The 12,830-nt window shown below is 33.0% G+C and overlaps 4 protein-coding genes across 5 annotated transcripts; 2 read left to right on the plus strand and 2 right to left on the minus strand.

The window, feature by feature from the left end:
• The first annotated feature begins 870 nt into the window (after positions 1-870).
• On the plus strand, positions 871-1,581 carry LOC123676951. The gene is made up of 4 exons (XM_045613294.1): positions 871-1,030; positions 1,088-1,243; positions 1,303-1,392; positions 1,451-1,581. The coding sequence occupies exons 1-4, from the start codon at positions 985-987 to the stop codon at positions 1,504-1,506; spliced, it is 348 nt and encodes a 115-aa protein (XP_045469250.1). The 5' UTR covers positions 871-984; the 3' UTR covers positions 1,507-1,581.
• Positions 1,582-4,457: 2,876 nt separating this feature from the next.
• LOC123676955 lies at positions 4,458-5,552 on the plus strand. The gene is made up of 4 exons (XM_045613299.1): positions 4,458-4,615; positions 4,751-5,023; positions 5,269-5,355; positions 5,410-5,552. Exons 1-4 carry the CDS (start codon positions 4,564-4,566, stop codon positions 5,472-5,474), a joined length of 477 nt encoding a protein of 158 aa, XP_045469255.1. The 5' UTR covers positions 4,458-4,563; the 3' UTR covers positions 5,475-5,552.
• On the minus strand, positions 5,413-12,810 carry LOC123676954 (spermine synthase). The gene is made up of 6 exons (XM_045613298.1): positions 12,324-12,810; positions 11,475-11,586; positions 11,229-11,351; positions 11,093-11,179; positions 10,871-11,028; positions 5,413-6,410 (listed from the first exon to the last, which is right to left on the minus strand). The coding sequence occupies exons 1-6, from the start codon at positions 12,603-12,605 to the stop codon at positions 6,069-6,071; spliced, it is 1,104 nt and encodes a 367-aa protein (XP_045469254.1). The 5' UTR covers positions 12,606-12,810; the 3' UTR covers positions 5,413-6,068.
• LOC123676953 lies at positions 7,880-10,683 on the minus strand. 2 transcript variants are annotated; one of them, XM_045613296.1, is made up of 4 exons: positions 10,507-10,683; positions 8,850-10,251; positions 8,597-8,775; positions 7,880-8,537 (listed from the first exon to the last, which is right to left on the minus strand). In XM_045613296.1, the coding sequence occupies exons 2-4, from the start codon at positions 10,209-10,211 to the stop codon at positions 7,949-7,951; spliced, it is 2,130 nt and encodes a 709-aa protein (XP_045469252.1). In that variant the 5' UTR covers positions 10,212-10,251; positions 10,507-10,683; the 3' UTR covers positions 7,880-7,948. The 2 variants fall into 2 exon arrangements, with proteins under 2 accessions (XP_045469252.1, XP_045469253.1); XM_045613297.1 differs by lacking the exon at positions 10,507-10,683 and having other exon boundaries at positions 8,850-10,451.
• Positions 12,811-12,830: the final 20 nt, after the last annotated feature.

Consider the following 12,830-nt stretch of genomic DNA (forward strand, 5'->3'; position numbering starts at 1 on the left):
AACTTAAGTTTAAAACAGATTCAATTCAATCTTATTCACAAGTAAATTTTTCATTTCAGAAACACAATCTGAAAAACTACGTTTTTTAATATGTTTTCATTATCATTTGCAATCAAGGCCGTAGCCAAGGGGGTCCAGAGCACCCTGTATAAATATATTATTGTACAATTATTGGTCACAAACTCAGCAATATTTTTCTAGAGCTGAAGTCAAGGACTAACAATTGAAAATATAAGTATAATTAAAAATAATGTTTATATACATATAGTATTTTTGGAAACAGCTAAGTTTCTTCTATCTGTGTATGAAATATATGTTCATTTCAACAAGATTCGCCCTGTATATATCACTCTTCAGAGTTTTTAGGTTGAATTCTTGAGTTAAAAAAGTAAATAAGAAATAACATACTGTACCTATTTTCGAATGATATTGTCAAATGTCTCACATAGAAAAACTATCAGAAAATAGATTGTGTTAATTTAGTTAAAGCAGAATATTTTTAAGGTTCAACATCATATATGGATGGATTTTTTAATTCGAAAAACATATTAAAGGTGCATATATATATAGATAGTATATTTCTGATTAGATTGAAACGATTATTTTATTTAATTATTACCAATGTATATCTACTCATTATCGGAAATAATGCCAGAATCCATTAATCCCATACATACCTAATACACATATTTCGTCATCTTAATCTTCTCAAATATAACCGCAGAATAAATTTGTGAAAATGAGTTTTTCAACAAATTCTTTGAAAGAAACCACTCCAATAATGCAAACAATTTTCAACGTTACATTAATGCCATTCTTGATAAAGCACGTAAACACTATATTTCTTAGCCATTTATTAAGTCGGTCCTACATTTTACCTAATTAAAATAAACAAAATTGTCACGTTTAGTGAGGCAAAACATCTTATAAAATGGCTGAAGCAAACAGAAATCCGGTTCACAATTAGTGAATTTTTCCATCAAAATGTTTCTAGTTTCGACATGTTTAACATTTCTTCTTTTCACATATAGTAAGTAGAAAAAAATATTATGAAATAATAATCTCAAATGAAAATCGAATTTTCAAGGTGCTTTTGGGCAAACTGAAACCATCACTTTAAAGGATCTTTTAATACCACCGCTACCATCCAATTCTCCTTCAATAAGTCCAGATCCAGTTCCTGAAACCACCATTGCACATGAAGCTCCACATGAACCTACTCCACCTACTACTACAGAAGCAGGTATATACAAATAGAATAATAATCGAAGTAATTTCTTTTAATAATTGGATATTTTTCAGCAAACGAATTGCCATCCAATATGAAATATATTAAAGAAGTACTAGAATTACTTTTACCACTGGAGGATAGACATTTGGAAGTCGTAAAAGGTTTGTTTATTAATCCGGAAATTATTGTATCCTTTAACAATATTTTCTTTCCTTTCAGATTTACTACCTGTGTCTATTGAACTTGCAAAATTGGCAGTCCATTTTAAGCAGTAAAATCGAATATTTTGAGAATGTTTAATTGCAATATTGAAAATGAACTAGTAAAATATACGTTTCACCAATAGTGTACTCTGTCTTTTCTTTTATAAATGTATAAAATACATCCTGCAAACTCGTATAACTGAGCATTATCCCACTTAGGGGCGTAAACTATGCCGTTCGAAATGTTGTTTTCCTGATAACTTCGAAAATACGATCGGTATGAATGTCATTCAAATTTAAAAGAACAATTCTCATGTTCATATCAGCCAGAAGAAGACAAAATTAAAAAAGAACCAATATCGGAAAAAATTATTCAATATTTCAGTTACAAGAGATCCAACAAGTGGAAATTTTGAAAATTTTTTCATGAATTAAGTAAATGCAAGCAGAATAACGAAAAAACAACATTTTTCGGGTAGATGATGTATAATAACAATTACAATTTTGAAGCAAAATTTCATGTTGGTCGCATCATCATCGAACTAGTTCGAAAATGTTTAGCCCAATTCATTATGTTAGGTCGACTGCTTCATGCAGGATAATGTTGAAAAAACGCAAAATTCTCATTGAGCTGCTACCACTGAGTCGCCATTTCTATCGACCACTGCTCCATTGAAACTGAAAACCAAAATGTTCGTTTTTGGAAGGCGATTGAACGCCCAATCTTCTATTCGTGACTATTTCTGATCCTGAAATGTCGAAATGAAGGTGAATGTAAACCGCTTTTTATAATTTTAATTCATGTTTTGTTGAGTGTAGAATGTGTATAATAGAGAAAATGTAAAAATAATTAATCTCTCAAATATTTTTGAACAAAACAAACATAACCTCTAGGTTTGCAGCTTTGTAATTAGCCCTAATTAGGGCCATTGTTTTAAAACAATGGCCAAAAATGCATATAGCCAGACATCTATTTGAAATCACCCCAGAAATATGTGTCAAAATAGAAACTAAAAAGGGCCTAATGTGGTACTAGGATAACGCTATATAAATCAAGTATTACTTCAATGATTCTAACCCGTGGTCATGATTTGTTTCAAAATATGAACAATATCAACAATATACAGGGTGGCCATTTGAAAACGAAACAGACGGGATTACAGACGAAATAAAGTTTTTCGATAGAAATGCTCGGACAGGTCGATTTCTGTTTCGAGGGGGACAACTTAAGATGTAGGTTACGGACGCATAGCGCTTCAACCCTTGCTGCTACAACCCTCACCCCCAAATTTTGAATAGGGAAGATGGGGTGAGTGTTACCTCATTTGAAAGGTATTTTTATACTGATTTCAGCACAGTAATTGTTTTTTCATTTTATGCATTAGTTCTCGAAATATTCTTAACTAAGTATTTGAAAATGAAGTGTTGTTTTCATGGCACTTGTAGTGTTTTGTGAAAAATCGACATTTTGATCTTCAAAACAACCATGACTGTGGCTTCCTTCCTAACTAACTAACGCATGAACATTTCGAGAACTAATGCATAAAATGAAAAAATAATTACTGTGCTGAAATCAGTATAAAAATACCTTTAAATTGAGGTATCACTCACCCCATCTTCCCTATTCAAAAATTGGGGGTGGGGGTTGTAGCAGCAAGGGTTGAAGCGCTATGCGTCCGTAACCTACATCTTAAGTTGTCCCCCTCGAAACAGAAATCGACCTGTCCGAGCATTTCTATCGAAAAACTTTATTTCGTCTGTAATCTCGTCTGTTTCGTTTTCAAATGGCCACCCTGTATAATAAAATCTTTATTAGTAAACTGTGACCTACACATAGGATATAACAATAAAAAAATTGTATTGAGTATCATAGTAACAAATCGTGTTCTCAATTTTGACTATGTGTGTTCAAGTCTCCGAAAAATGTTTTCTTTTTTAGTTTATAATCTTGATTTTTTGCTTTCGAAATCATCAAGGATCGCCTCTTGAGCGAAGGGCGGCCCTAGCCTTGATTTTGGGGGGATCACCGTTATGGGCTTCAAGTTTTTTTATGGGACCATTTCGTACCTTGTGTGCTTGAAACGCATATTAAGTGTTAGGTGGTTCCATTTTGGGAGGGGGTGTTATGACCCCCTTGACCCACCCCCTGGGAACGCGCTTGTCTCAAATTACTCAAATTATGCATTGCAATTGACATTTTTTGTGTCCTTCAGAATACCCGTGGCCTACCTGGGACTCGAACCCAGTTCTCCATGGTACAACGCTAGGCTCATGATGGTGAATCGACGGTATCAAAAAACATGCCAAAAAAACAGATTTGTCAAAATAAAACTTTCGGACTTTGCTTCACGATAACATATCAATTTATTTCTACTCAAAAATTGAAATTTTATCTAACAACCATCAGCTTATTCCCCCAACACCCTGACATATATGGCTCTGGTCGAAATTTTCTATAACTCCTTGTTCTTTACTTCTATCTTTCCAAAACTCAAATTTCTCTACAAATCACCATTTCGCGACAACCGATTTCAGTCTATAGAAGACAATGAAGACATATAACAGAATTCGCGTACTGGAGTTGATTACTATCTGAAAATCAGATGGTGAAATGCGCACTCTCTCAAAGGATTGGAGAGTATGATTCCGCGAGCACTAAGGCATTCAGTATTCCCTGCCTTATACACCTTATCTTAATAGTGGAGCATGTTCACTTTACCGTAGGACGGTTGGGTTTATATCCCAAGCGGAAGCTCTGACGTGAAGTCATGAGCTTTTGAGCCAATTGCACCCTTGGAGACCAAATAAATGTACATGTGGTCTCCAAGGGAGTAATTGGTGAATGAATTAACGAGAGCTCAAAAGCTCCTGACCCAGTCAGTACATTCCTAATTTGTTCCGATCAGAACATCACAAAATGGAATTCCAGATTCGAGAATGAATCATTTTTTCCAGATAACTTGGTAGCGTAAATTATTCTTAAAAATTTTAGAACACTTTAGCAACTATCATAAAGCACGTTTTCACATAATGAGGGTAATTAAAAATCTCAAGTGTAGGATAAATATCTAGAAAAAATATAGAAATGGTGCTGATCATATTGAGTGCTGGGTTGACTTCAATTTCAAGATGAAAATATCTGTTTTCCTTGGTGCATTTGTTATTTTTTCGATTTCTACTAGTGAGTATTTGATATCTGGAAAATGTAGATAAAACAAATTATTTTATCTATAATGAATTTTCATGAAGTAAGGATCGAATCTATTAAATGTTTTAAAAAATTCCATCCATTTCAAATACCATAATTTTGTTGCAGATGTTCAATTCGTGGAATCTCATTTAAGCAATATTGATTTATGGAAGATTATTCACCAGTTATTTCCACCTACAGTTAGACCTACCATAAGACCACCTCTTGTTATTTCTCCAGTATACCCCATACCTTTTCCAGTTGAACCGTCATTAACTGATCTTCCACCAAATAACAATGATCACAGCACTGTCCATGACGATGTAGCCATAGAAACAACTACACCACAACCATCAACTACAAGTCATGAACACTTATCCAAAGAACAAATTCACAAAGGTAAAGCAATTTTGCAATAATATACACACACAATGATTAGATTTCAAAATTATCATAAAATAATCGTTTTGATTTGGAGTCTTTGCAAGACTTCTTGAGTGTAGAATTAGTCAATGTTGCTTTTATTTACTTGATATTATTTTCCATTTTTTTACTTATCACAGAATCTGTTAGTTGTTCAAGGAACGAAAAAAAATCCTTTGTTGTATTACAAAGAAGTCTAAGGAATTTTGTTTTTTTTGTAGAGCTGAGGCGTGAAGTGCTCGATACCATCGCTCAAATCACGGACATATTGCTTCTCCTGCCAGCTAAAACTCTGAAATTAGTTTCTGGTAAATTGAAGAACGATCCCAAATAATGGATGCTGTAACATTTATTTTTTTCAGTAATTCTGCCGATTCTTGGGAACATCATTGACATTATTTCAGTATACCTCAAACTAAAGATATAGTTTCGATTTCAGCTATATCTTAAAATCTCGTCCAGAACAAAATCTGTCAATGATAAAAAATAAACGAAATTATTAGGATATCTTTTAATTTTTTCATGTACTATTTAATTGACACTCTGTATCTTTCACAAAACTATCAAAACTTATGATGATGGTTCTTGACTGAAAAAAAATTTTTGAATTCCATATCTAAAAATACTGACAAACAATCCTTAAGAGAGAGCTGTACATTATAATAAGAAAATTACATTTCATTCTTCTAAAGCAGCTTGATAGATAATGATAATGAATAAAGATAGGTCTTAAAACTTTAGTTCAATTTGAAACATATGTTTTTCTACAGAAAAATAATTTTTATTCGATATATAATTTGATATCAGCCCTAATTCAGATAATACTGGATGGGTTTTTGATTCAACAACAAAATCTAAACTTTCAATAAATGGAACATAAATTCAGTATAACAAAATAGGTCACATCACGCCCTTTTCTTATTCTAGTTTATTACTCGTAGCATTTTAATTCTGAAGCAACAATTTCGAATAAATCAGTTCACATTGGATCAAGGTTTGTGAAACCTAAAACATACATCAACTATTCAGAATTATCGAAACTTATAAAACCAAAGACCCAATCCTCCATAAAACTTGGGATGAATGCTTTAGTCTTCTCAAATTTGACTTTTGGTTTTTGTTTTTCCAACAAATCTTCGTACTTTTTTAGAGCGTCAGTGCATATGGCACCACAAACTTGGGTCATAAGCTTACCATCGGGTTTCATAACTTTGAAGGTCTTTTGTAGGACCTTTTCCATGAATGACCAAAGTTCAGGATCGTCAGATATGGGTACGTCCGTCAAATCGCCAAAAATATAATCAAATTTTCTACCTTCTTCAATGTAACCATCTAGAGCCGCCAAACAATCAGACACCAATATCTGTAAGTAACACAGATAGCAAAAAGTCGTTAGGCTAATTTTCTGAAATATGTGTAACTGGGTATATGATACACCAACAGAACTGAAGGTATATCCAAATTCATTCTTGTTCTCAATGATTTTTAATATTATAATTTAGTAGATAATTTCATGACATTAATTTTTTTTAAAGATTTCTTTTAAAGCGTTTGCCGCGAATACGGGTTAAATAGTCCATTCGATCAGTCCAATTTTTCACTACTTTTTCCAATAAATCTGGCGTCTGGTTGAAACCATATGTCATCAATGTTTGGCTGATCAATTTTTGGAAACAAAGAAATGATCAGCATGGCTCGATAGCGCTCGCCATTCACCAAAAAGGACAAAGGCCAACAAGTTAAGAACGGCGACGTATCGACATTTCAGCGTCTTCTTCAACACTTTACGCTACATCAGCAGTATTCTCTTTTCTTGCCCTGTTATTGGTTTTGAATAGAGAAGTAAAATTAGTGAGAAAACAATCAATAACTGCACAAATTGCTAACTAACTAGGCCGGTTATGTTGATCGTAAAATGGACAAAGTACTCTATGAACTTCGAGATCAGATTTATTTTTTTCAAAGAGAATTTCCACAATTTGGAAGCGTTGTTTTGGCGTTAAACGATTCATGATGAATACGTTCTATTAGTGTGACGTCACACACCGCCATTTTTGGTTCTCCTGTCAGTTTTCGGAATCCAAACAAATAAATTGTCATTCAAATCAGTACGGTGTCGTTGAAGAAATTGGCTTATTTTCATAAATAAGAGTATATGAGGAACGATTTCAGTATTAATTGATAGACAGAAGGAACGAGGTTAACACCAGTAAGTTTGAATCCTGTATCATTCCCCAGATTTTGTAAAAAGCAGTGTGTATTAGATGAACTTCAAGATCGAACTTACTGGCATTAATCTAGTTCCTTCTGTCTACCAATTAATAGTAATATTGTTCCTTAAATAATCTCATTTATCAAAATAAGCCAATTTCTTCAACGACAACGTACTAATTTGAATGACAATTTGTTTGTTTGGATTCCGAACACTGACAGGAGAACTAAATTGGCGGTGTGTGACGTCATCACTAATAAAAATGTCAACACAGTTTGACATTCTCAACTGTCAAATCATAGAAACCAACCATAGAAACTTCTTGTGCATATAAAAACCCCCCGTTATATGCATTGGACGCTAGTGAATTCAATATCGCCGTTCCGGTGAAACAATGACGTAACTGAAGTTTAATGAATTTTTCAGGAGAGAGGAAAAACTGATTTGAAATTATTAGATGTAGGTTTTGAAGAAGTGAATTCATTTCATTTGCAACGATTTTATGAGAACTAAGAGTTGATCATGGATACATTCAATTGATGTAAATTTGAATTGAGCATTGTAATAACTTAATGTTGATTTTGTAATTATGTCATTGTTTCACCAAAAATGTTGAATCAAAATGCAGCGTTTTTGTCAATATTTTTAATGGGTGAGAATCAATAGTAGGTACATTTAAATGATATGAGTTATAAAACAGAATCATAAAAATACTTATAAAACTCGGGAATTATTCTGTTGTCAACTAAACTCTTCAGATCTCTTTTTTTATTTTCTGTTATTGTAATTTTTTGTGTGTAAGCAGGTTTTGTTTTAATTTCTTTGATAGGCCGTAATTCGGAAACACGTCTCTTCTTTGGTCTGAATATTATTCTATCCCATTCCTTTTGGTTGAAACTTACTTTGTAACGAATAACGTCGCTTCCTTTCTGAAATTCAAGTTGTCTTACGTCACTTATTTTAAATTCTTTCCCATCGACGTTTTTCGATAAATTCGGAGCGATTTCTCCATATAAATCTTTTAAATCAAAGAAATTATTGAAATTCATTTCCTTCACAACAAGAGGATTGCCTCTTTTTTTTGAATTTCTTATTAGTGAAATATATTGGTCGGGCACGTAAATTGGCCCTGAGTTTTTAGCCCTTTTCAAATTTTTCTCCACAATACTATGTACAGCATCACCCTCGTTCTGAGTGTGCCCGCGAACAAGATATTTATGCGTAATTGTATTAATATTATACGCGTCCACTGCATATAAATAAGCTGCGATCATATATCTGAAATCAGATAGAAAAGTATATTTAATTTAAGGATAATAGGGTATTTCATGAAATACCTATTCTTTTGCTGGCCTCCACAGTTGTCAGAATAAAACACTATGTCGACACCAGGGTTCGATTTTGCAAGTTCTTCAAGATATAACATTATGCAGGTACCAATTTCGTTAACTCCCCTGTGGCCTAAACCTTCATGCCAAAAATAGCAGAGAGATTTATCCCTTCCAATTTCGGTTACCTGTAATATCAATTTGATTGAAAAACTTCAAATCAACAACCTACAACATTACCAAAAATGTTTTTTTTACTTACAGTAAAATTGTAGCAATTCAATCGACTTTTATAAAAAAATGCTGATGATTGCCCAGTTGGGACAGGTAATACAGCCTGCAGATCGTATACGGCTAACACAACTTCATTATTTTTGGCTCTTTCCTTGTCCTTGTCCTTTTCTTCTCTACTTAATTTTTTTTCTTGTAGATGTTCATTATATTTATTCTCCAAGGCTTCTTTATCATCACCAACTGAATTCTTGAAGGACTCGCAAAAATCACACTGATCCTTTTTAGGTATAAAGAATCCTATATTGTATTCAGTATTAAATATTCTCGCATACATATCATAGCTGGCAGTTGTTTCTCGGGTAGAAGATCTTTCACTTACATAGTGCCTATGTAATTCAGCAATCGAAAGACCACCGTCAATGAATTCTCTTGTAGTATCCTTTCGGACATAGTGACTCTCAACCCTTGGAATGGCATTAATATGGTCTCGTACCGACTTCACTATTTCTTCATCCGCCTTTTTATGTTTGCCGTGCTTTCCTCGCTTATCTTCAGCTACAATTCCAGTACCTGATAATTTCGACTCAATGACTGTTCGGAGTTTTCTCTCAGTTATTCCAAGGGTACGGATTAAAAATAATTTGCATACGCGAATTTTCCCTCCATTAACGACAAGATAAAATGCACTGTTTGGTTTACGGGGCACTCCAGAGGTGACTCGCCTATATTTAAGTTGAAGTTGTTCAATACACGAACCCAAGAAATCTCGTTGTCTCTGTAATGAACCCATTCCCCAATACTCCCTGAAAATCTGAGCTCTTGCATTCTCGGAAAATTTCTTTGAACATGCTAAAACGCATTTATCTGGACAAGGTGGTGCCATCTCCTTTGCCGGCATCAGTTTTCCTGTTCTGGACTTATAGCTCTTTCCACTATTCTTTAAGCTTTTGGCTTTTACGCTTGCCCAATTTTCGGTTCTGCGTAACCTCTTTTTACCTTTTTTACGTTGTGGGGAATTTTCTTTGCATTCTATAGCCTCTGAAATTTTGGGCAACTCTTGGACAATTGTTTCAGTTTCTGCGTCTATAGAGTTTAACGAACTGCCTAACGAATCGTTGTCACTTGCAGGCTCGTAATTGTCACTCGAACCTGCAGAAAAATCGCTTCTTGAACTTGTCTCCTCACGGTACAAATTTTCTTTAGTTCTAGTTATTCTAAGTTTGATTGAGCCTTCATTTTCTATGACATAGTTATTAGAAATATCAAGTAACGTATTTTCTTCAGGATTTGAAGTGGAGCATCCAGGCAGTGCAGAAATAACTCTTGAATTAGCTTCATTTTGATCTCCAAAAAGAGCGAGATTAACTATCTTTTCGGCTCTTGAATTCATATTAAGTACCTGGTTCAAGACTTGTATCTTCTTAAAGTTTCTGTAAAAAAGTCAAACATAAAGTAACAGTGGAATTTTTAATTATTCGAACAAAAGGAACGCTGTAGCCTTATTTTTATTACAAAAATCTTTTTGACATAAGATCAATCAACGACATTATTTCGAAGGAATAACGTCAAAAAATACATTTATGACATACCAAAACATATGAATTTGGATCAATATTGCCACAAAGAACAGTTGTGACATAAAAACTAAAAAAAAATAAAATAAAAATGACACAATGTACACTTACGTCGTTGTTCTCCTGAACTGGTGCACACAAATTTCAACTATTACGTTTAACTATGCAATTACGTCGTTTTACCACTAAAACAGTAACTCCTCCCGGGAAGTCTAACACGCAACTGACCTATGTGTCGTTATTTTCCAAGATAAAGGGGTGAAACTTCAATAATGTAACAATGACGTATTTGCCATCTTGCGGCCGTTGACGGTTGTACACTTACGTCGTTCTTTTTCCGTATAGATGCATCAATTTAGGACCTAATAGTGCTGTTGAGTCAAAATGTCAAAAATTTGCAGTTACGTCATTGTTTCACCGGAACGGCGATATAATATTGTGTTCTATCATCACTACTGGAAAAATATAAAGTTACCTTATAATTGGGTCCTGACATTTTATCTAATACATCTCCACAAAGAGTTCTCAAATGTTTAGAGCATGCCTTCATTACAACATCATCAATTTCAAACATTAGAACTTCTTTTGGATTCTCCTTTAGCAACTCATAAAGTAGAGCTCCATCTCCACCACCTAAAGAAAAAAAATCAATTATGTATAAACTCAAACTTACTCAAGTTCAAATATAATTTCTTACCTAATATAACAATTTCCTTATCCTTGTAATTTTCAGTTTCTCTCTTCATTATGGTGTCTGTATAAATAACATCTCTCTCTGAGATATCTAAAAGAGATTTGATAAGAAATAGAATTTTTTTTTAACATTCACTAACTTTGTAGGTCATCCAAAACAAGCATGTTACCAAGACTTTTAGAGTGTAATATTTGTACTTTTTGAAACTTGGTCTTTTCCTCAAACACAATCTTATCAATGTCATATTCTAGAAGTCTCTCATCTGCAAAAAAATTACATTATATCATCCACCAAAAAGTATCACCAGCATGCAAATTACATAAAATAAGTTGGAAGAATGCAAACATCAAAAATGCGCATGAAAATAAAAATGATATGTACAAACCTGATGTTGGAAAATAATGTGGGTATACACTTCTTTTGATTGGTACTAAAGCTCTGGATTTGAGAATCCCATTGACACGTTCACTAAGTTCTTGTTCAAAAGTCTTAATTTTCTATAAAATAAAACTAACTAGAATCTAATTTGGAGGTATAAAAGACTAAATTCATGCAAATACAAATTGATTCACTACTTCAATATATTATTCAATATTCAATTTTATTGAACTATTATTTTTGAGCTGGACGCATGGATTGGATTGTATCATTTCTTTTCCAAATAATTAATGGCAATTATTTTCAATAATATTTTTGCAATATTACATATTATTCTATCAATATTTGATGGATTGAATAGAATAGATATATGAATAATATTTAAATGATGAAATAAGCTGAAACCACTGTTAACCCCAATTAAAAACATTAAAACATGCAATAAAGGGGATGCAGAAATTCTGTTCAGTTCTCAGGCCTAACCTGAGCTTGTAATGTATACGTCTATTTTAGCTCCTCTTTTGATAGGGGGGAAATGTTTCGAACGATAACTGTTCAAAATCATCTTTAATTGCTTTTCAATAACTTTCAGTTGCTGAAAATCAGAAATTTTGCATCAAGGAAGAGAGATTTCTTCTAAAATCTATATTGATCTAATTGTTTCCAATATATCCACATTAACACCTTCACTTTGGGTTAAAGAAATCAATTAACTTTTTCACTGAGAAACCTAATTGGTCTGCATTCAGGTGCAATATATATCCCTGGGATACGTATTATGTGGTGTTAATATTTGAAATTTCAGTGCATATATCAAGAAACATAATTGATAATGCGGTATACCGATAATACTTACATCAAATGGAAATAGGAGATCTTTTTCTTCATTTGTGTAATATTCTATATTGATAGTGATCAGACCATTATTATAAAATCGGAGATTAACAACGGCCTCCGAGTCACATGAATATATTTTCAAAATTCCTTCATCTAGTTTCAAACGATAAAGTTCTTTCAAATTTTTCACGTAACTTCTAAAGACATTCTCAATATTGGTTGTCAAGATAGTAATTTGGGCCTCATCCTTAATTTTGGCTGGGTCTACAGTGAAATCAAGAAGGATGGTATGTGCCGACATCGTGTTTTTTATTAATTGAAAGAATTAAATTGATTTTCACTATTAATTTTGAAATAATCATGTGATAAACCGGCACATGAGAAAACCCCTACCATAACAATTTTTTATTCTTTTAAAAAAGTTGACACATATCAAATAACCTCTCATTCTATTCTTTTTCTTTGTATAATACCATTAGTCATCAGAAGACATCAATATCAAATATATGTACCAGTATTACTAAAG

The sequence above is a fragment of the Harmonia axyridis genome, chromosome 3 (assembly GCF_914767665.1).
Source record: "Harmonia axyridis chromosome 3, icHarAxyr1.1, whole genome shotgun sequence".
Classification (NCBI taxonomy): domain Eukaryota; kingdom Metazoa; phylum Arthropoda; class Insecta; order Coleoptera; family Coccinellidae; genus Harmonia; species Harmonia axyridis.